The sequence below is a fragment of the Centruroides vittatus genome, unplaced genomic scaffold (genome assembly GCF_030686945.1).
Source record: "Centruroides vittatus isolate TY-2023 unplaced genomic scaffold, ASM3068694v2 contig_970, whole genome shotgun sequence".
Classification (NCBI taxonomy): domain Eukaryota; kingdom Metazoa; phylum Arthropoda; class Arachnida; order Scorpiones; family Buthidae; genus Centruroides; species Centruroides vittatus.
In genome coordinates, this window is record NW_027122643.1 from 2,236,777 (window position 1) to 2,261,934 (window position 25,158).

The 25,158-nt window shown below is 25.8% G+C and overlaps 1 protein-coding gene across 1 annotated transcript in view; it reads left to right on the forward strand.

Moving 5' to 3' along the window:
• Positions 1–20,172, forward strand: part of LOC136985481 (cell adhesion molecule Dscam1-like) — a 112,688-nt gene extending 92,516 nt beyond the window's left edge. The window contains exons 21-26 of the mRNA XM_067282769.1: positions 7,131–7,301; positions 7,587–7,822; positions 9,085–9,175; positions 9,512–9,587; positions 18,258–18,403; positions 19,478–20,172. Of these exons, the coding sequence (XP_067138870.1) occupies positions 7,131–7,301; positions 7,587–7,822; positions 9,085–9,175; positions 9,512–9,587; positions 18,258–18,403; positions 19,478–19,524 (767 nt within the window). The 3' untranslated portion in view covers positions 19,525–20,172. The remainder of the gene's footprint in view (positions 1–7,130; positions 7,302–7,586; positions 7,823–9,084; positions 9,176–9,511; positions 9,588–18,257; positions 18,404–19,477) is intronic.
• The last annotated feature ends 4,986 nt before the right edge of the window (positions 20,173–25,158 follow it).

Genomic DNA, 25,158 nt, shown 5'->3' on the forward strand with positions numbered 1-25,158 from the left:
ATCTTAATCTTCACTATCGTTAATTTTGCCCGAGCAACGCCGGGCACACCCGCTAGTATTATATAATGTGAATTATATACTAGATTTTAATATTAAATGAAAAGGGTGATTTTTACGCGGTTTGCTTAATTAAAATAAATATGCAACGGTTTCGTGGATTTATTAGTCTGTAAATAATTACTTAACCAAAGTTTCTCATTGAATAATATTCGTTCCAGAACTTTTGATTCGACTTTGTGTAAACTGGATTCTATATCAATGTTTATTGTCTGGAGAATTTCTATAGATCTACTAGCTAGAACCGATATTGACTACTTGTGCATACAAATAAATGTAAACATCACTTGATTTCATAAGATATAAAAGCAACCAATAAACTTTTACTTATTAGTAAATATAATTATTTAATAAAATATGCATGTCTGAACGAAAATGTAAGATTTTAATTTTAAATTTGATTTATATATCAAGGTATGTTTCATAATAATTGAATTTTATGGTGGTAAAATTTAAATGTTTATATCTCTACTATACAATACAATATGCTTAATATCCACTAAATAATTTTTATTATTTGATGAATTATATTGCTTTTAGTTTTAATAAATTTTTATCAAAGTTCTTACATTTTCAATTGGCTATTTGCAATAATCATTTGCTTAAATTATCAAATATATATTTACACATTGACCTACAATATAAAAATGATTACTATTTTAGGTATAATTTTCTCTTAAAATCATCAACATTTTATTATTTGTAATTCAAAGTTAATAAATATGGAATAGTAAATAATATTAAAATAAGGGGGAAAAGTTAAGTGAGTAGATTTAGCTTTTTAATTACATTTGTTTTATTTTATTTGGAATTTTGCTAGAGGAAGAGATTTTATTATTTTTCTTTTTCTCTTAACTGAGATGGTATGTCAGTTTCAAAAGAATTTAATTCATTTCTAGAAAAGAAAAATATATTGTCATTTTAGCAGCCAATTTTTCCATCAAAACATGATATTTTTTTCAACCGTACAGCGATTTTAGATTACTACAGTTTAGATTGAGTTCTTATTTTCAAAATACAACAGTTTTAAAATTCCATTTCCTCTTAAATTGATACAATAGGATCATATCACAAAATATATATTTAATAGAACAATTTTAGATTTTTCATTTTAATGGTTAGATCTAAGATTCTTGCAACTTTCTACTACGAAAATGATGTTTTTGATAAAATACAAAATGATGTCTATGTAATATAATTTATTGAATATATCGATTATTTTGCACCCATGTTCAATCACAACACTTTTTACTTCCTAGGATTACAATACTTGGAATGGTTCCTTTGTAAGGATTCTTCTGCTTTCCTCTAAGGGTTCAAAAATAATTGCTCCTTCTAAATTCTTCCATATCCTTCTTCAAATTGATTTTTTGCTTTACAGAAGATGGAGCAAGTTTCAAAAGTACAAATGAGCGTGAAAACAATAAAATAAATTGAAAATAGAATTTAAAAACCTGTTTCCAAGATAAATTTCTAACTCTAAATTGCTTATTAAATCCTAAAAGCGATTTAGATATCTGTAAATTTCTGATTATCCTTCATTTAACTATCCATAATTCATTTTTGTGTACCATTCAATCCTTCGGGAATTAAATGTTTTAATTTCATTTATTTAATGAAAAGTTACTAAATTATAGTTAATAACAAGCAGATATTCGTCTTACGTAAACATTAAGATCAGAAAATTACCAGAGAAAGATGAATCAGCTACTTAACTAACAAGAGCTTTGCAATATATGAATCAAATCAGCATAATGAATACATAATTTCAGCTGTTTGAATTTAATATCTATAGTAAATTTATACAAATGATTCTAGGCTAAAGGATTTCTAATATGGGTAACAGAATAATCTAATAGAGAGAAGTGAGAATATTCTAATTACATTTCACGAACTTATGCCTTATCAGAACTTTCAATATATCCTAGTTGAATAATTGACAGAACTTGTCTTGTTCGTGTTAACGACAATAATGAATGTAGTTATTATTTGCTGTCCTGATAAAAACGTTAAGTTCATCCAACCAATGAAGCACGAACTAATGCAATATATACACTACATGAATTTCTTGTCTGTAAATCCAAACTAAATTTTCCCTTTCTGCTTATTTTTATCACGCTCACTTGTTTATTTTTCTTACAATCTTAACTAAATCACATAAATTTAATATTTCAAATTCATATTACATGAATCCAGTTATTAAAATAATATAAATTTTATCAAATTTAAATATTTCTAAATCATTTTAACATGATAGTCTGGAAGCATATTTGATGCTTCCATAATAATAATAATGCTTACTCTAACTGCTGCCATCTTGTGGGAGAATTTTGAGATATTATACTTTTTACAATCAATAATAAATGTATTTTTAAAATGTTTTTAAAATTAAACACTAAACGTATATAATATTGAAAAACATATATGACTGAGTTTTTAATTAGCTTTTCATTAATTATTAATTGTAATTAATGACTGTTTTTTAATTTTTTAAACGTATTTTTTTAAAGTAAATGCACACACATGTGTGGCTTTATTTGTATTTTAATGTTATACGACAAGTAAAAAAGTAATTAATACAGTTCGAAAAACAAAACTCTTACAGTAAGTGCAGATGGAAAAATATATTGGTGTATAAATAAGTAACGAATTCAGCTCATATTTTATTATTTTTTTAAATATTTTATTAAATTTTATGTTCTTAGTTATAAATATATAAGTAATATATACTAGTTTATAACATGTGAATATAATAATTGTTGATAATGTTATGACTGATTAAATCCATTTGAATTTTCTCATAATAATTATTAATATGCAAGTGATTAAGTAGTTATTAATAATGAAACATACTTTATAACAGATATAACTAATAATTCCAACTTAATATTAATTAATTCGATGTTCCTTGTTCTTCCTAATTATAGTTTCTAATATATTCTGAATTATTTGTTTAAAATTGCATATGTATTAATCGTATACATTATGAAACTCTAATGTTACATTCGAATTACATAAATCCAATTTTAAATAAAATTTGAACAGGATTTTTATCATTTGGCTCAGTAATTCTGGTAATTTCCTTTGTTATTATTCTCCTAGGTCATGATCATAACGATGTTATGTTGAAAAGAAGTAGTGAACTCATTCAAAAGTTTGCAGAGATGGCAATTTCTTCACTAGATTGAACTTATATCACAAAATTTCAGTCGAGCGCGAAACTATACTGGTAAAATGTACATTCTGTGAACAGCATGTGTAAGTCACAGTGTTCAATTATGTGCTGAATAAATGTGGCACACATATGATACACTAAAACTTGTCTATTACGAATAATAGACATAGAGAAAACATGTTCAGTTTTATATAACATATTTCATCATTCTACTACATTAACGTGTTTGTTGGATTTCGAGTGCATTAACTCCACTTGCCGACCTCTTGATGTATTTTTTTGGATAAACATCTTACATCTATCTTTACTCAAGTAATATAGAGATAAATCTTATAAAAATACAAAGAAAAAGTAAAATTACTCCCATTTTTACTAAAGGTGTTAGATAATGTTTGTGAGGTTTTTTATAATTTTTTTTGTTTGTTTTGTTATTAAAAAAATGGCATGTCGTTATTTACCTTTGTCAATATTTGATAGGAAAATGCATAATTCATGCAAATTTTAATACATTTTCTATTCAAAAGGTATTTAAGTATAATAAATTCCACACAATACTCCTTTTTTATATAAAAATACTAATTGGGGTTACTAAAATCCATCAAATTTTTACAGGATTTAAATAATTATTTTCGTTAAGAATTATTCTACACAATAAAAATTTCTTATAAACTTTATATATTATTGTAGCTGTTGATACAATCTTTCGAAATCGCTCTGTGTACCTGTTAAATAAATACATGCAGCTCTTCACTCCAAAGTATAAATATATAATTTACACTCGTAGTTTCTTAAAATAGATACATTTCATTGTTTTTTAAATATCGAAATCTGTTTTTTGAGTGTAATGTACATACTAGAATACAAATTTTGAAGATTAAAAAAGTCTAAAACTGCAATAGTTGCATTTTCAAAATATTTGTAGTTTACTTCAGAAAAGCATAGCCTGGAGCTATGTAATGGTGAATATAGTTTTGGAAAAAAAAATCACATCCCCTAGCTGTGCTGTGATGAATACAGATGAAAAACACATATTGCTATATTAAATAATAATAAGCTAGCTTTTTAAATTTTATTTTATTATTACTTTTTAAATATTTTATTAGATTTTACATTTAGAAAATGTATGTATGTACTACGACTAGAACTTCAGGCTTTTTGATTTTTCTCGTATTTTAAATGGCTTTAAATTATAACTTTCCATAAAAGTGCAAGGGATAAATATTTATAAATATATTCTTTAATATTTAAATCGTTCTAAATGAATATTTATATGTATTAGAAGAGTTAAATATTACATAATATGCTGCGAAAATCTGTTATATGTGGCGCCATCTCTTGGTAATTTAAGAAAACATCGTAACAAATTACAATAGGAAAAAATATAAATAAAATTTTAATTAATTTTTAAAAACATTTTAGATTATTTTAATGCATTATATCGATTTTTTAAACAAATATTAAATTTAATTTTATTATTATTATTTATCGAATATCTCTATTTTTTACATTGGTTGTAAAGCTTATTTCTTGTTAAATCTGTACTCTTTCAGGGTTTTTTTTTCTTTTATATATAATTGGAAATATAAATTTTGAAAGATGAATAAATGTCATTGTAAGACATTTTTCATTTGAGGAAATAAAATATATATATATATTTTTTTTATATATATGAAATTTGAGCTTCAAATTGTTATCATTACCAGAATAGTTTCCAATTTCTTCTGAACTGAGTCAAAATAAATTATTATAAATAATAAAATTTAGATCGAACTGATATATTTCTATCTTTCTCACATTTCTGATGTATTAACATTTTAGAAAAAATTCATTAAAATTATTTTTTAAAATATTCAATATCTCTATCATTATTATTTCTTTTTATAAATGTAATTTAATTCAATTTTGTTTCCTACTTCATTCATGATTCATGTCGATAGAAAAATTAAATTTTGAAAGAAAATTAATTTTTAATGTATATATATATATATATATATATTTAAATTGCATTTTAAAAAAATAATAAATTTTACTTAAAAAACAATTAAAATGAAGGTTCCTTTAATTTAACATTACTTTATTTTATTTTTTTTTTTACAATGAATAATGTTGTGAAAATTATTAATGTTAAAATTTAATTAGTAAGTTACAATATTTTTATAATTAAATGAGTATCTTACTGATAGATTTTTTAATGTTATTTTTTATGCCCTAATATTTTAAATCAATATAAAAGGATTAAATAACGTTATATTCTTTCCGTATTTAATTTTAAAAATATTTTACTACTTAATACTTTCGATTTTCGATAGTTGAACGAAAGTTTGTTTCAAGTTTTATTATGAAAAATTTTCCAATTTCTCAGAAAAGTAATAAATATCGAAAAGGGTGTAATAAGAAATTTTACCGCCAGATGGCGCAACATACTTCAAGTTGAAATCGCCGTCTTCGTCATTCCGAAAATCAATTACCGTAACGTCAAAGATAATATTATAAAAGTCTTTCATTTGTAAACTTAATACATTTAATTATTACTATATTATTTAGTTTATAAAAAAAAAATTCTATTTACCGCCATAATTTATTTATTCAGCTGCGAGATTGACGCTGCGAAATGTGGTGTTAGCGCTACAATAAGTGTGAGTTTGAGAATTTGAAAGTCACGTGATTTAGTGATAACAATATCGTTTGCAATGCAAACTAGTTCATTTAGTAATTCACGGATACTGAAGGGGTTTCCTATTTAAAATTTATGAGGAAGATCTGTTTACCAGTATTCGTTGGCGCTTTATGAGGGTGGCATTATTTAGTAGAGCGCTGTATTGAACTATGACTTTATTAACAATGTAAATTTTATTTGAAATTAGATCATTTTACAACCAATTTACACTCTGATATTAGCGAAAATTATAGTTCCACAAGTAGTGAGTCTCGATCTCCAGTATTAGTTAAGTATAGCTTGGGGATGGCGACTGGCTGGGTGAGAAACTATGTTTCAGATTAAGTTTCTCACCGTAGTGAATTGTTCTCCGGTATTAAATTCTTTAAATCTTAATTCCTCAAAGGAGAATCGCTGTTTGATATGTCCCTCTAGAGCAATGTTCTATACTCTTTTTTATGTACCGATCAGAAGATATCAATTCTTTTCTATTGTTAGGTATTAACCAGAGTTTTATTGAGTAATAGATAGTAAACGTTTATTTAATTTTAGCTTTAACATCAATTGAAAGCTATTGAAACAGATGTCGACTTCTGTCTAGAGTATAGTATAGAGATTATAACATGTTTTTTCAGTTTCCTTTTTGTCGTTATCCTGTTATCGATCATGATAAATATTGAATGTGACATATTAAGAAAACCGAAAGATCACTTTTGTCTGATATGATTATCGTTATTTATACTGTATCTGGAGCTTTCTGATATTATCATTAAATACATCATAATAGACTCTATTTTTCTGCTTTCGTTATTAAATACATCCATAGCAGCAGTCTATTCTATTCTATTTTTTTCCCATGAATTGTTGTTCAGCAGATTTATATAAGCCTCCATTTTTTTACAGTCTATTCATTTTTCAAGCATTATCATTAACTTCAGAGTATTATGTTTTTGCATATTAATTATCTGTTCATAGCATCAGCTTGTTTAAAAAATTACTAATTTATAGTAAATTTAATAATGATTAATATGTTCACTTCTAAAATTTAACCTTAATCATATTTTCGTTTTAATTAAATTTGCTTTCACTTTAACTAATTATTTGAACTAGACCATTAATTTGCAATGTCCACTGATAATTATAATATTAACTAATCAACCAGTTAAATTATTCGAATTAATGTAAACAGTAGTAATACGATATCGTCCATACTTTTATTTATTTAATATTTTTATATTCTAGGAACTATACCCCCTCCAACTACAGGGAAGCATTTTATTTTTCTCGAAGATCCGGCTATTTTAGTGCCTATAATATGTGCAATAGTCGTATTAGTTGTTATCATTAGCGTTACAACATTCGTTGTAGTGTGGAAAAGAAGAGAAAGTGGAGGAGACGTATCATCGGATCTCTGTAAATATATCCCCTATTTGTTTTTCTAAACATAAATTAGCCTCTTAGATACAGAATATTGAATTAACTAACCGTATGTTTATATACTGACGTCAGTTTCTCAGAAACTTCAAGTACATCCTTAAAGCATTTGTGTATAGTATTTCAAGGATATCAAAGTTTATCAGCCTTATCTAAATTGTTTTTATTTGAGGATTACTTTTTTTTCCACGGAGAGAATTTTACTTAATTTTTTGAAATAAGTTAATCTTTATTTATTATATAACGATTTTAAATTGAATTCAGATTCTAGAAATTCCGGAGGGAGGGCGGATGACATATCCATGAGCTCATACGGAAAAGCCAAAGGTAATTCCGTTTACGACGCACAGAGGGAGCCACTGTACTATCCCTTGCCTTATGCCACAACTCATATCCCAACTAGCCAATCGGAAAGTAGAAATCTGGAGTCTCCAGAATGCTTACGCCCAAATAAATCTCGAACCACAGAGCATACGTATGATGTACCGCACCGCGTACAGGTAATTAAGTTGTTAAATTCAATTTTACAACTTCTTCTGCACTTTCTAATTTTACTGCAAAAGTCGATAAGAAAAATGAAATAAAAAAAAAGTGAAATGATGATGATGATGATAATAATAATAATAATAAAAGTCGTACGATTTTTACGATAAAACATTTTCAAAGCAACATAAAAACTTTTATAAAATTGAAGTAATTATTTACGGTATTTTTAATAACAAACATTTCTATTTTTTACAAGATATCAGTAAATAATTTTATTAAATTTTCTAATTCAGTGTGTTTATTTATTTATTTATTTATATTTTAAATGTAATACGTTTTAAATAACATTATATCTCTTTATTCAAATTAAAATTTGAAATTTAATATTATTTTTTTTATATTCTAAATAAATAAATAAAAGCGTTTTTTATATAACTTTTAAAGATTTTTATTTAAAAGTTAATTTAATATCATCTAAAAGTTAATAAATAAAAATAAATGTAATTATACGCACATGAAAGCACTTACGTAAATGTATAAATAATAATGAATTAATTATTTCATCTAATACATTCATTAAAAATTTAAAAAGGTTCTTAACTTAATAAAACGAAAAAATAATAAAAAACAAAATAACTTATACTGTAAATACATATAATTTTTAAGATTCAAGAAGCAGCATTAAATTCAATAAGTAAAGTTAAATTTGTTTTGTAAACTTTTTTCCAGAGATATAAGTTTTTTATTATTATTTTTAGGATTTTTTCCATAAAAATTGATGTTTTTACTCTTATTTCCGTTAAATAAACCTAGTTAATTATTCAGCTGCAACTAAATTTCCTTGAAGTGACCGCATTAATCCTCAACTGTACGAATGCATCTTTAAAATACGCCGACGGCGGATATGTTTTTAAAAAAAGTATATATGCTTGGTTGAATTTTAGCTATATTTTTTTTTCCTTGACTCTCTAATAGATGTACTTGGCAGAAAGAGAGAGAGATAAATTGCACGTTTATATACCAAGCATCGAACACGAACAAAATTAGCTAATTAATTATAAAGGAAGCTTGTCTATATGATACAACATGACAGACACGCTTAATTAAACGTTCAAACTACAAAATATTCAACAAACTAGCGCCGATACAACAGATCAAACTGTTTACTTTAAAGTTTAAATTAACAAAAGAGATTTATCTTATTGATCGATAACCTTTTTTTTTTTTTTAATTTATACACTCTTTAACGTCTTTGTTATGTTTTCTTCTTTTTTAGAGAAGACCCGAAAACCTTCCACATCAGTATTCAAGATTATGGACGAACGGTCGAGACAATACTGATAAACAGCCTAACATTGATGTTACAAGTAAGGACTTTTCTTTAAAATATGAGTTTAGATATAGTCTTTATATGTTATTTATTTCTGTTTTCTTCTGCCATCTTCTCTAACGTATACGCACGACCCGTTCCTTCATCCGTTTCCTTTTCTGAAATTATTAATATGTGAATGATATGTTACTACAGAAACTATATTATTACATTCTCTTCTATTGCCTTGAAAAATAGTATTTTATTATAACAGAAAGCGATATAAAATAATGCCCAATATCTACAATATTTTATAACTTTATAAGAAAAATCTTTATATATTATTAAATCTAGAATTATCCTGTGTTATATATATAAATTTTTTTTCTTATAGTAAAAGAACTAGACGAATATTCTGGCGATCTATCGTTAAATGAAAAATATCATAGATATGGACAATCTAATACAAGGTAAATAGAAAAATATTTTAAAAGATAAGAGTTTAAATTCCGTAAAAATATTCTAAATGTTTAATTATGCAGATGTGCTTTGACCTCTTCCTACACTTCCCATTACATGTGTAGTTGAGTAAAATCAATACGGGGCGAAGCCGGATGACATAGACTGTCATTGGAATGTAATAATTTTTCAAGGAGGTCCTAAACTTGTTGCAAACACTGTTTGTACCGGATATAAATAAACATAAATAAATTTTAACCCGTGTAAACTTTGTTAAAAAAAAAGAAAAAATTAAAAAAATTAATGCAATCGGCACGATTCTGCTTCGTTAATTATATATTAAAATGTGCATCTGTAAAGATTTATTGATTTAATGGATATTTAACATAAAAATTTAATTTAATCCAAGAGTATTTTTCTGCTTTATTGAATATTATTAAATTAGCAAACTTATAAGCTCTTACTTTCTGTTTTTATATATTATTAAACCATCTAACTTATAAATCTCTAGATATGTAAATATAGTTTTTTTTTCTTTCTTTTAGTTATAATTTTACAGTGTTAAGAATTTTAATTATACAGAAATTATATATGATTTTTTTTCGTGTTTTTGATGCGAAATATTTACATTACATTAGATTTTTTAACATTGAAAACTAGGAAAAATCGTAAAGGAATGCCAGAAATCGATCCGTCTGCAATTGTTTTATATAATTTGTTTTTTAATATGATGAATTGCTAATATAAATATGTATATTTTCTTGCTATGTAAACTACAACGTTGTTAAAAAGAAAAATAAAGAAAAAAATTTGAATAATCTAACATATTCCCCGAAGGTGAAAAGTCCAAAGCAATATTCGAACTGGTTCCACTTAAATTGGTTTACGATTCAAAGAACTGTAAAATTAAATTAGAACTGAAAAGTGAACAAAAATAATAATAATAATAAAAAAAACTCAGATGAATTTAATAAAATTTTTGTACTTCTATGTTTTAATAAGTACTGCAAATTAGGAATATGGTTAAAAATTTACCAATTTGCAATTGCTATTTGTTTTATCTCTCCGAAAGCTACTTTCTAAACAAATTCTTTTAAAAATATACCTTTTTTTTTCTAATTTCGGTCTTATTTAATTTTACTTCAGTAATTAATGTGTAGTTATTAAAATTTTCTTTTAAGTTACAAGAACCAATTACAGCAATATGATTTAGTTTTGAGTAAGTCTTTTTTTTAAAGCTGAAATAAATAATTTTTTTTTTATATAAAGAGAAATTCGTTATTAAAATTAAATACAAATCTTTAAAAAATTTTAAGTACTTATATATATATATATATACTTTTATATATATATATATATTCTATTCATGTCTCAGATCAAAGATTATAAAGTTTTACTTTTACATTATAAAAATATGTTTTCATGGGTGGTTTGACCCAGATATATATCAAGTTTCATCCTTCTCCATTTGGCCATCCCCATTGCGAGCCTAGCCTAGAGGTGTAGAACCTGCGGCCTTTTGTGGCTTTTAGTGTAACCAGATAAAATATAAAATTGCATAAGGTTAATTTTGCTGTCATGAATTTTGACTTATAAAAGTGTCTTTTCCGTTACTTTTTTCAATAAAGAACTAAAATATCTCTGTAAATATAACATGTGTATATTTTTACACGTGTGAGGTCGATGTATACAATTAATATGTAGCTTGAAATACGACGTGTTACCTTATGGGATCCCTCCGAAATTAGATGTGACTTTCTGATTAAAAAATATTCCTTTCTGTTTAACCGAATCCATAATGAACATGAAGATCAAGAGCATTAACAGGATGCATACGTGGGCATCCTGTCAATGCTTTTCTTAAAGGATGCCCGTTATGAATTCATTTTTTACCCTTAAAAAAGCTATAAAAATATTTTTAAAATTGTAATTTAAAATAAATTTTGATTGATTTTGATATAGATTTTTTTATTTAAAAAGTTAGTTTTTATAAGTTAAAAATGGTCTTAAAATTAAATTAAAAATCGAATTATATTACATCCAAAATTTTTATTAATAAAAGTTAAGTTATTTCACGTAAATATAATTTTAAAGATTGTGTGTAAAGATTTAAATTTTATAATTAAAAATGTTTTCGTAATTTATTCTAAAATTAAATATTATAAGTTTTAGATCATTATTTAAATAGAATTTCTTGCTATTAGGGATTAATTTTGCTATGTTAAAATTCAATTTAAGAATCAGCTTCGCTTCCAAAATATTTATTAATCTTATTAGCAAAATTACTTTTATGTTATACCATTATGTTAAAGTAATTACTTTCTCTTAGAGAATAATTTTGCAACGATAAATTTCCTATTAAGAAACTGATCTGACTAAATTAATTTAAATTTTTAAAAAATAAAAATGTATGTTATTCGCTATTAATATTCGTATGTAGCATAATATTTATAAACTGATACTTTAATTTTCTTTAGAATTTTATTTTTAGAAAGTTTTGTAATTAAATTACAGAATTAACACTTTATCATATTATAAACAAGTTTTAAATATTTGAGTTTAAATCGTGGAGTTCAATAGCGCGTTATAGCTTCATGGGGCCCAGGAAAAATTTGAATAGGGAGGCCACCATATACAGTGTTGACTTCATTTTTCTTCGGAGGAATATTTGGGAAAATATTTTTTTTTTTAAATATTGATTTGGGGCCCTCTGTTAGTGGGGGCCCTAGACAATTGCTCTTTTTATGCGCTACTAATAAAGTTTTATATTTTTTTGAGATATTTTAGATAATTTGTAGAATAAAATGCTTTCTTTTAATTATAGTCTATTATCATTAAACATAGATTTGCGCCTCCATTTGTAGACTTATTAATACAAAATTTATTTTAAGTTTTACTATAATTATAAAAGAATATAAGCTTTTTATTAAATGTATTGAAACAAAGATATAAGGTTTCACATGCTATAAAATATTTCTTAATATATAAAATTAAAGATTTTTGAATTTTAATTTTATTGATTTTTATCAAATTTTTATTTTCGAATTTATTTAATATTTCTTTATTAGAAGCTAAACTTGGTTTTATATTTATCGATTATTCTTTGAAAGCAAGTTTCTTAAAGGAATGTTTATCGATAAGTAAAAGTTAAAAGCAGACGTTCACATTTTTCTTGGAAATAAATAGAATTTAGTCGAATCTCTTATGATTTCTTTGATGGTTAGTTTAAATTCCTTGGTCAAAAAAAATGTAACGTAATGAAATTAAATATTTTTTAAAATTATATTATATATAATTTTTAAATTAAAGTATAGAAAATCGATAAAAATTTTATTATTTTAAAAAAATAAATATATTTTATTTATCGTATTTCAGGTTTTAAACAAAAAATATAAGGGAGATTTTATTGTTGATACAGAAATAAAAAATCGAATTTCAGCCGAAACGATTATAAAAAATTATAGATCTTAAATAAGTTTCAAAAAGTGGCGATCTTAAAAAACTGATAGCGGGTAATAACCTTTGAAAAGTTTGAAAATCACCTTAAACTTTCGAATATAGCGTATCAACAAATGTGACAGCAATAAAGCGACCCATTGACCAACGGCTAGCAGTGATTGTGTACAAAACTCTGTTCTTCCAATAGCCAATGTAAATATTGACAAACCTGTTTCTACGTATTGTCTAAAATACTGTGCAGAACTACTTGCTGCAACGAGGAAGTTGTAACTAAAAATATCTTCCTTCACCAGAGGCAAATCTAGTTTTTCTCTGCTAAACAATTCCGATGATTGAAGGAACAGAAAGATGAGAGGACAAAAAAATAATAAAAAAAAAAAATACTTTAATAACACCAAGATGATTCCAAGATTTAATTTTAAAAACGTCAATGCCAAAGCTGAAAATATTGGAAAATTTTGAAAGTCTGATAAATAAAATTACAATTTTTTTAATCTTTTTTTTTTAAACTTTCTAGCACTTGATCACAATGTGTTTTTTAACTTTGCTTTTTTTATTGTAAAAAAAAGCTATAAAAACGTACAAAACATTTTAATCAATGCTCTCCAACGACGAAATGAAGAAATGAAAAGAAAAGAAAGAATAAACTAGGTTATTGATGTTAGAACTTCAGCGACGACGAGTCAGTAATGAGTAATTACGAGTCCTTTGACCTCTCTCTAGATCATTACATCACCCTCTCACTTATCACTCTCATTATGCTTTAACTTTTCCTGTTTGTTTGAATAGTGCACAAGATGTATTTTGAATAAAAATAGGTAAAAATATCTTGCCTATAAGATACTATATTCTAAATTCGATTATAGCTTTAAACACGCCATAGATTTTATCGTATTTCAATACAGTCAATTCAATTTTATACGTCTTCATCTCGGTAAAAACCCGAAGAGTATATCAGCATTACAAAACAGTATATTCAGATAACCATCGATGAGTCATAAATATTTATAGCGTAACGATATGTGGTGGAAAAGTTGAAGTGCTGGAGGAGTTAAGGCAAGGCATGAAGTTAATCCTTCTCGTACTAACGTTAAAGTCTGGCGTTGGCAGACCTGTGGCGTGATAACTGACAACCAGCTGTATAAACCGGCCCATTCCAGTGACAAGTGTGTTGCTACTGATTCACTAAAGAAGAAACGTTACGTAGGAGTCACACTGTAATTCACAGGTCTGCCTGGTGTTATCTTCTTCCAATAGAGAGCTAAACAGCCGAAAGGTGCGAAAAAAAATGAACTGTTCTAGAATCGATAGTGTTCTATGCCCGCTAGCTATATTGATAGAAAAGTAAGGGTCAAACTCTCCTTTTTGCTACCAGCAAACTTTCTTATATTTGAGAACGTTAAGGCACCATGTTGCAAAGTTGTAACAAATGAAGGAGAAAGCAAGAAAGCTCTCGTTTTTAGATAAAAATCGTTTATTTTCTTTCTCGTCTCCCGAAAGTTTCTGCATTTTTTATTTTATTTTATTTTTTTAATAAGGAGGTCGTTATGCCAGTTTCGAACTATGCAACGTTCACTATAAAAATATATAAATAAAAATAATATTTTAAAAAAAGCTGAAGAGAATTGGATTTTCTTTTTCGTCTCATCTTTAGAGAAAATATTTTTCTCTCAAAAGTTCAGTGAATTTATATAGGCTATATATATTAATAATTTAAAAATGATGTTGCGACTGTTTACTGTTATTAAATGAATAGCATATAACGATTATAAAAGAATTAAAGATTTATAACTGTTTGTTAAAGTAAAAATTCTATTTTTTTAAGTGTATAAAATAAACAGTGTAGATGTGTTTGAAAAACAGTGAAACCGTTTTATCCTATAAAACTTCAGTAGAGAACAAACAAAAATTGCAAATGGAAAACTCGAGTGCACTAAGTTTCGTGTTGTAACTTTTGAATAGATTCAATTAAATGTATAAGATAATTAAAATATTTTCACGTAAGAGAGAAACCTCAAATATAATTTTAACTTTTATACAAAATTTCATAACTACAAAATTAAATTAATTAATGTTAAGAAGCGAGCAAACACAATCGTGTTTTACATATTTAACGAGTTAATTTGTTAAGAAAATATTTACTAGGTAATATGAAATAAATTCTTTTTTTATGTTATAATTTATCTTTTAAACATTAATAATTAATTAGTTTTATTGATATAAGTCTTAATTTTTAATTATTTTCTTACATGCTTATGGTGATTCATCCTTTTAAATATTTTTAATTAAAAGTTTTTTGAGGTTCTACTAATCTCCATGTTAGCAAATTAAGCGATGGGAATATTACATAGGTCAAATTACTCACTAGAGAGTTGCTCGCTTAACATCCTAATGTCCTGGACACCTGATCTAACTCCAAACATAATCTCACTTTTCGCATCAACATAATTGAGAAATATCTTTCATCTTAAGAGCTGTTGGCAGACTATACCATTATAGACTTTCAGACCACAATATGATAAAAAATAAAAAAAAATAAAAACTCTCAAGGATGAATGAAATTTAATCCAGAATATTTTTGTGTAGAGTATTAAAATGCGATCGTTTGGAGGATTATCTAAATAATTTAACTTTTTCTCATCCTTTAATATTATTTAATTCTTTCCAGATATAAATAGAAAGTTGAATCTTATGTTAGATTAATGCGATAATGGGAAATGACAATGACAAAATCAAGTTTTCAAAATAAATCCAAAAGTTTAGCTCTAGAAACTAAAAATTCCGGTTTTTATAGACTTTAATCATAAGGAGTTTCAATTATAAAACTTATTATTAATTTCTGTTTGACATTTTAAAATCGAAAACAATTTAATTTAATTTTTAAATGTTAATTTATAAAGAAGAAAAAAGAAAACAATCAAGTTTTGTAACAATATTTAAAAATTTATAAGTATAAAAGATGTATTTTATTATAGTTTATATTTTAAAGTGTAATAGAGTTAGTAAATGTTTTAATAATTCTTTCTTAGATATATTCTATAATTTAAAATTTATTATAGCAATAACAACAATTAGACTACATTATGATTTGATGTACTTTTAGTTAATTTTTCAAATGATATATTACATTTTTTTTATCTCTCATTTGTTATATGCTAAGCATTATAATAGCGTTTAAATTCGATTAAATAAGAAAACTTCGTGCTGTAGTTAATATTTGTAAAATTTATGAAAGAGTAATTATTATTTTATGTATTGGTTATACATTTTTATTCTTCTTTTCATCTGTACTTTCGTACAAAATACAGTAAATGCTACGTTTTTGTTGTTGACAGTTACTTTTTCCGCGCGTCGAGAATTATAAAAACATTTTCAGAGCTACGAATTAAAAAAATAGAAATTTAATGTATTACAGGTCTTACTAAGCAATTCCTTAATTATTTAATGGAAAAAACTGGTAATTTAAAGAGTTTCAGTTATAAAAATAGCTTATTCGCCATTATCGTTAGCATTAAAACGTGTGTAATTTAGAAGATATCTTTCAGAATTCAGCAAAATTAATTTTCTAATTTATTAATTCTTAATAAACCGAATGCTTCAAAGGAATATTTGAAAAGATCAGCTACCGTGCGTATGTAATATTGAAGGGATTAAACAAGAGTACTAGAGCACGCACGTTTCTAATGCATCTTAGTCTTTAGAACAGCTGAAAGAAGAAAGAACAGTATTATCTAGCACGTTGATGCAGCAAGAGAAAAGAAGATTATGATAGAAAGATGTCAAGATAAAAATGTCACGTGGCACCTTAATACAAAATAAAATTTTATTTTTTTTTCCCTTCTCCTCTAACTTATTCTTCAACTTTAGTAATAAAGCAGCAGACATGTTCAATTTTTAAAATTTATTAAAGATTAATTTGCATGATAAATTAGAAAATTCATTTAATCAATCACTCCACACTTCACTTTATAGATTTCACATAAAATATATTTAACGATTAGATAAATTAATTACAATTCTTTAAATTTACTAAAATAAATGATTATTTTTAATATAATTTTTTTATCCACGACATCGTACCATACTTAAAAATTTTAATAACATAATTGATACACGCATTCTTCGAAACATTAATCTTTACCCATAATATATATTAAGGCCCGCATATAAATATCGAAACTTCCAATTTTATTAATAAAAATACAGTATCAAAGCCTACGTAATTTATTATAGTTTATTAAAGTATTCAGCTTCACCTTTCAAGAACACGTTTCTAAAACGTTCTTAATTCAACAACATGCATGACATTAATCATACAGTTAAGTACCGTCCAGTCACAAAAGCCGATTTCATAAAGTAGTGTGCATTTTAGAACGTATGTATTCACCAGGGAGGTAAAAGAATTAAATTATAGAATTTACTCCACATGCTAAAAATCAAAGAAACCGATTTAACGGAGCTTCTAATCTAAACATACACAGACACACACACACACAAAAACAGAGAAAGTCTCTCTTCTCTCTCTCTCTCTCTCTTTCTACATTTTCCTCTCAGAAAAGCTTACATCAATGGCGACTCTGTCCTCCATAATCGATTAGACAGTAGAGCGTTGCCAGTGCATGTGATCCATGAAATGCCTGATGCCGTCATCATCAAAACTTTGCATGCAGAGTTGGCAATAAAAATAGAATGTAGCTTTCTCAAATTAACACGTTTCCCGTTGAAATTTATATACGTTAGCTTTATTGAATATTTGATGGCTAACGTGCCTCTACAAAATGGCTTAGTGAAGTTCAGTTCGTAGTCATTTCAAACTTGTCTACTTGCATTTCTCTTATATAAAAATAAATTTTTATAATAACTCAATATCTCAAATCCGTTCCTAAATTTAATTTAATTTTAGATATTCTAGCGTTGTTATTTTATTTATAAATTACTAGATAAGAAAATAATAGCGAAATTTTTAATTTAATTATAGGTGTATATATATATATATATATATATAATCTTTAGACGTGTTGCTTGACTTTAATATTTTAAATCTTATTAAATTAGTTTATTTATTTTAAAATAAATAATGATTTTTATTTATTAATTAGTAATGGAATTTAGAAAATAAACTTATTCTTAATTAAAAAATGGATAAGATTTTTTTCGGTTTAACTTTATAATTTGATTATAATTTTATCAACAGAACGTTACTTTTTTTAACTTAATTATAGAATACCTTCAGTAATATCAACAGAAAATTTGAATTATCAGAGATATTTTGAAGAATCTTGTCCTATGTCACCGTATGAAGAATCATTAGCCCCAGAAGAATTTTCAGAAACTGAATGTGATCGAGATAGATCCACGAATATCTACGGTAATTATATTTATTTTTAATATCGTTTTTTTCTTGTAATTTTTTTTAATAAATTAAACACGCTTAAGTATTAATGGTACACGTAAAATATCATTTTATTATAAATAAATATAAATATTTAGTTGATCGATTATTGCGTACCCCCGAAAAATCAAAATGATATTCGGAAAACGAACAATAAGCGAAATGGATAGATAAGAATCGAAAAAGTACAAAAAATAATAATGCATTATATTTTCTGAGTTAAAACCTCCCGTTTCTGAAAAATTTCCTATGACAGATGCCATTTACTGATTGAAACAATTTTGTTTAATGGTTTTTAGTTATTTAGTGGTAGGTTTTTTCGTAATATTAGTAATATTCTTCAAAATTTTAGTAGCTTAAATATCATACCTTTCTTTGGATCGGTGCGCTTTTTCTTTTTTATTCTTATCACATAAAGCACGTAAACAAAAAAAAACATTAATATCGTCATTTTAAAAAGGAAAAAAATGTATTTTTTGTAAATTACAATTCCCAGAAAAGACTATTTCGCATCAGCAAAGGAGCGAGTTTATATATATTCTACTTATCCCGTTCTTTCTCGGTACTAAACAAAATAAAATGTATCGGATCAAGATTATAAATATAAAATATTCATTTATACGTTCGCTTAAATTTATGTTTTAAGAATTTATTCAGTAAAAATTTATCTTAAAAAAAGAAACTTCTATCGGTAAAGTATGGTCTATACGGTTTTTACCGATTTAAAAATTCATCCAGTGTATTCGAGTAAGTTGAAAGAATTCGTTTCCTGAGAAACTAACGAAGAAATTGCCCATTTTGGCACACAATAGGGAAACGTTGAGGTTATTTATCACTGCAAATGTTTCGGATAAGATAGAAATCAGCAACTAGCTTACGCAGCGGTAGTTTGTCTGCTTTAGACATGTGCTGCATTACAGAAAGCTTGCGTCTGTGAAGCATGACATTCTGTCGACCTAAGCCCTTCGAGTCAATACATCATTTTGTGCCTTTTGAAGTTTTATTGATCAGTAATATGGCAAGCTCCGTTTCTTATTTTTTCTGCTTCAGCGCTGTCCAGCAGCCTTTGTCAACAGAGTCCAGCCATTGTGTATTGAGGTATCACTTCCAAAAGCCAATCCTTGCACCATCGTAACCATGGTCAGCAATTGGGAGGAACAACGAAATGGTATTATGTCGTGGGACAAGACCGACGAGAACTTTTATTATTACAACAAAAAAGTGCAAATTATCGAAATGTACGTATATATAATATATCTATGTACAGGTGGGTTATCAATATACAAACAAATCTACTTTTTTTAATGGACATTTTTCTTTACTTCTACGATTAATAGTCAAAGAAAAAAATGAAAACTTATACTAAAAATATACTGTAAACATCCAAAGGCAAGATACTTTATTTATGATCTTAAAAATCTAGTCTTGTTCTTTGAATAAAAATTCAATTTTGTAAATTGCCTTTATTGATATATAACTACATATTAAAAAGAAGAATGTATTATATATCGGTAACATCACAATATTTTAATAAATATTGTAGTTAATTGTGAAATTTATTTATTTAAATGTTGTTTATAGTGAGGTTTTAACCATGTCAGAACAAAATTTAAAAGAAACAAAAAAATCTTTACAAATTTAAAATAAAATCATTCGAAAATACAGTATATATACAAAGTTAAAACATTGGTATATACATATTATGTATTTATTAAATTTTTGTTATTTATATATATATATTAGATAAATGTTTATAAATGTTTATATTTTTGTTTATAAAAATAATTGATTTAAGAAAAAGAAGAAACAAGAAATATATATATATATATATATAATGTATGAAAATATACCATTTTTATCTGGATTCAATGATAATGTTATTTATTACCCGGATAAAATATATAATGACCTTTATACTTATTCTATTATCTATATTTGTAACAGAAAAATAGTTATTCTGTTTAAAAAACAAGCGTATACATGAAAATCTTTAAAACGGTTTTGTGTAGAAAATAAAATGTTGCGTTACTTTCTTTGCATACAGAATAAATGGATATATATTTTTTCGTTTATTTTTTGTTTTGTTTATCTTTGGAACAAACTGGAAAGATTTTTATTGTATTTGAACATATAAACCTCAAGCGAAGATTATCAATAAATATAAAAATGAATATACCTCATGTTAAGGTAAATATATATAAAAACGTACATTTTTCCATATCTGAAAATTGTAAGTATTCAATTCCAATATTTGTACGATAAAAAGAAATAAAATAAAAAATTGAAAATCGATAGGAATGATTGTTAGTGAAGCATTGAATTTGAAAGAAAAAGAAAATGAAATAAAACAAGTGAAAAATATGATGTAAACATCCAGTCTCTAGTCTTATCATTTCGTAAATATAATAAGTTCACAGTTCAGATTATTATTTTTTATACACATAATATAATTTACGTATATAAATTATATTTATTAAACACGAAACTTTATTTCAATCGATAAATTTTGGCAAGAGTTTAGCAAGAGCTATTTAATAAGAATTTAATGTCGTCTGTGTGTTTAACAATTAAGAAAAGCAGAGTAAACAGTAACTACATATAATTTAGTTAGTTAGACTTTGAAAAATAGGTCCATTGGCATTGCTTACTAAACTTATCCCGCAGAGTAAACTTTGCTGGAATGGTTTCTCTAAGTTTATATAATAACTCGGCTTATAAAGTGGATATATAGTCTTATAAATAAAATGATTTAGTTTTATCTTTCAAAATAGAAATATCCAGTTTAAATTTTTTTTTCAATTGAAAAACTTAAATTTGTTTCTTATAAGAAAAAAAAAATATATATATATATATATATATATATAATATATATATATAGGCCTACATTTTATATATTGTTAAACAAGGTTGACCATACTATCACTATATTGAATTTCATCGCTATTGTATAATTTTCTATAGAATATTTTATATAGATACTAAATAAAACTCAAAATACTAAATAAAGATCAGTTTCTATATCAAATGTATATATATTTGAAATAGAAACTAAATAAAAAATTTAAAAACATCACGCCGTACATCATTGGTGTATAATTTCCTTGGCTTTATAAATTTAATAAGAAAAAAAATTTGGTTTATATATAACGATACAATATTTTTTATAACTATATAATCATAGTGAAGTTATTTTATACGCATTTAATACTGTAAATTTAACCAATTTTTAAAATTAAATTTTAACAAGTTTCTTTAAGTTATTACACTAACTTTATGCATTTATTAAATTTTTATAATGTAATTGAACTTATTAGTTAGCATATTTTTAGCCGTATCCTCTACTAATTCCATTAATATAATGTAAATTTTGAATATGTAACGTTTATTAAACTCCATATTTCATGTAAATTAAGCCATAAAGAAACTAATCATTTGTCTTGTATATGAAATTCATAAATTCTGTAAATCTAATGAATGCATTAGCAATCTGATCCTAACATACTTCTTTCATCCATACAGCAATGCATTGATAGATATATCGAGATTCTTGTAATGCTTTTAGCATTTACAGAACTTATTAATGGATCTCATGGAAAGTAAATCAATAGAGCTTATGATTTAATAGATATATAAGAATAATATGCATCTATCTAATCACTACAGAGGCTGCGAATCTTTATATAGATTACACAATATATCAATTAGCAGAATAAAAAACATTAAATTTTAAAAATTAATAAGTTAACCGAGCTTAATAATAAACACTACTATCTAATCGAATTGTTACAGCCATATTAGATCTGGATGGCTTGTTACATGGCATTTTAAACGCATGTTAAACTATTGAACACTTTATTAACTCTCTGTCTCACCCTCTCTATTGAACATATTTAAAGCTCGTACATCAATTACACTATCATATTAAATACTAATCCTGATAGACACAATTATTTTACTACTATTACTACTACTACTATGCTTAAGATTAAATAGACGTACCGAACCATTGATAATGAAATCACGTTTCCAAAAATATTTTGTGTGTGTGCAAATTATATTGGAAAATTTTCATTTTTATAGACCAGCATAACGTCAAGTTTAGTAATGAAATTCTTTTATTATTATATATATATATTATACGGGTGAATTTTACGGTTAAAGCGATGTAGTATTTGACAAAACTCGTAGAAAAAATTTCACTACTTCTAACATCTATAACTCTAACCTAATTTTCATAATAAGCGAAGGCGATTATTTTGTTATTAGCTTTCAGTACCTGTTTCTTATTGATCAGATAGTAATTAGCCAGGTTGTGCAAGAAAATTTGTATCGATTTCATTTTAAAACCGTTGGTTGCCCATCATCAACGACTATCCCAGATATTGTTTCAAATTGTAACAAATTATATTTTGAAAATATAAAATTGATAGCTACGAACTTTAAATTACTTTCAAAGAATCTTTCGCATTTTAAAATTTATTATTATTTTTTTTATTTTGATTAAAAATGGAGTAGAAGATGACAGGAAACGAACATCGATAATGCATTCATTATTCGAGATTTAGTTAAAAGAATTATGTTCTTCACTTTTGAATGAGAATTCAGATTACTTATATATAATTCAAACACTATTTTAAGAAACTTTTATATCTATAAAATGTGTGTGTATATGCTAAGAATTTTCTTTCTCACAACACACTAAATTTCTTTTGATAAAGATAAATTGGATACAGTAACCATTTTCCTCTGATCTTTCATTTCAAAAAAACGTCAATTCTGTTTTGGATATTTTATCTTGAGGTTTTTCAGTTGTCAGGTAAGTAACTTTATCCTTTTTCTAGCTACACGAATTAAATTCATGGTAAGAAAATTCGACATGAAAAAGTTCCATTCATTCAATCCAAGATTCAAATTTCCTATTAGAAACGTATTAAGAAGTAAAAACCATATTTCCTCAGCTTAATTTTTATATTAAAAAATAAATAAAATAAAATAAACAAATTTATTTTCACGAAATATTTTTGCTAAATGGATAGTTGATTAAGTTTCAGATTGAGTAATGTTGAAGCAAAGAATAGAAATCAGCTTAATTCATCCTTTTGAATAGTGAAATTGTAGACGGAACTTCCTTTTAGTAGAGCCATATTCTTATCAACAGTCTCACAGACGATGCACTAAAGTAAATAGTATTATAGAAACTTTAAGAAATGACTGTTTAACTAAGCATCATCGTATTCTGTTCGATACAATAAGATGGTAAATCTATGTCTATCTGGTTCAATGATTTATCTATTGGCCAAGTTCCAAAAAAGGAGAAGAATTTTCACTATTAAATTAATGGTAAAAATAAAAGACATTGACAACCAATTCTTCCAACATCCGTAATCCAGGTATATAAATCCACGGATTGAGGTTTGTTAGCCAGAAATGGTATCGGTAAATTAAATTCATCGAAAATCTTTTCTAGAAAGTTAAGATGAAAGAGGAGAGTTCTATTGTATATTTAATTGGATGCTCTTGATCAATGCACGATTGACTGGTTCTTAATTGTAGTGTCTCTCCTATGTGATGAAAAGTAGCCATTGGAATTTATGTCTCTTTAACCCTGCAGTACGTCCAATTAGTCAACCATTACGGAGTTTTTCTTTTTCCTACCATCTACAGTACACCCCGAGGTCTGTAAATGGCGTGCGTTATCTCAATTGTGTCTTCAGCTATAGATTGGTAGTGACTCACCGACCAGCAGATTTCCGTCCTTTTCTTGTCACTTAGTTACAGTACTAGTTTCTACACGGTTTGTAAGTAGCCTAATCTTCAGAAGAGCAGGATTAGTTCTTTCCAAGTGACTTTGTCTTCTCTTTTCTCTTCCACTAGTTTACTTATTCTCGTTCTAAAACTTCGCTTTTTTTATATAAAAAATTGTCTGGCAGTCAAGCTTCGGGCTAGGAACTGTCAGTTAACTTTTCTAGCGTGCGGACAAATTTATTTTCCTGCCTACAGCCTCTTACTGCATGATTTTATGAAATATTCAACTCTTACGTATTTTTACGGTTGTTGGACGCGTGAGTGCACATATAAAAAAACTGCTTAAGAATTTCTTTCCTTGTTTTTTCTTTTTTTTTATGTTGCATCTATCGATGTCTGTGCTTCAGTGAACAAATATTGAAAATTCATCGAATTTCAAAAGGCTTAGTTTATTATTAAAATTAGCACAATAAATGCACATTTTTTATTTTTCTTATTGAAATTAAACTTGGACCAGATTTAAGAAAGTAAATTTGTCTCGAAATTTTAATAACTTGCATCCATTCGTAAAATTTTACTTTTTTTTTTTTTTAGTTTTATAAATTCTCTACCCGGTTCAGCAGCTGTGAAATACAAAATTTATCAGTGCAACTGCACAAGCAGTCAAACTTTAGGGACGATCTTTCAACTTTAGTAGTTTTTGTGACTTTTTTTTGTATAACATTTATTGTTCAGATTTAAACATATTTAAATTAAATTAGTTGCAAAGCTTACGTATTATTTAACTTTAATAAAGAGATCGAAAGATCAAAAAGCTGTTAAGGATCGACCATTGATTGGGGGTTCGTGCAATTATTCGTTATTAATTGCCTCTCTAATTAATAATCTTCTTAGAACCGATCGCATCCACTCCGTAGATGAACCGTAGAAAATAATACGTTCAAGTATTATTAATTTCATGTATATAGCAATAACTTTCTTAGAAG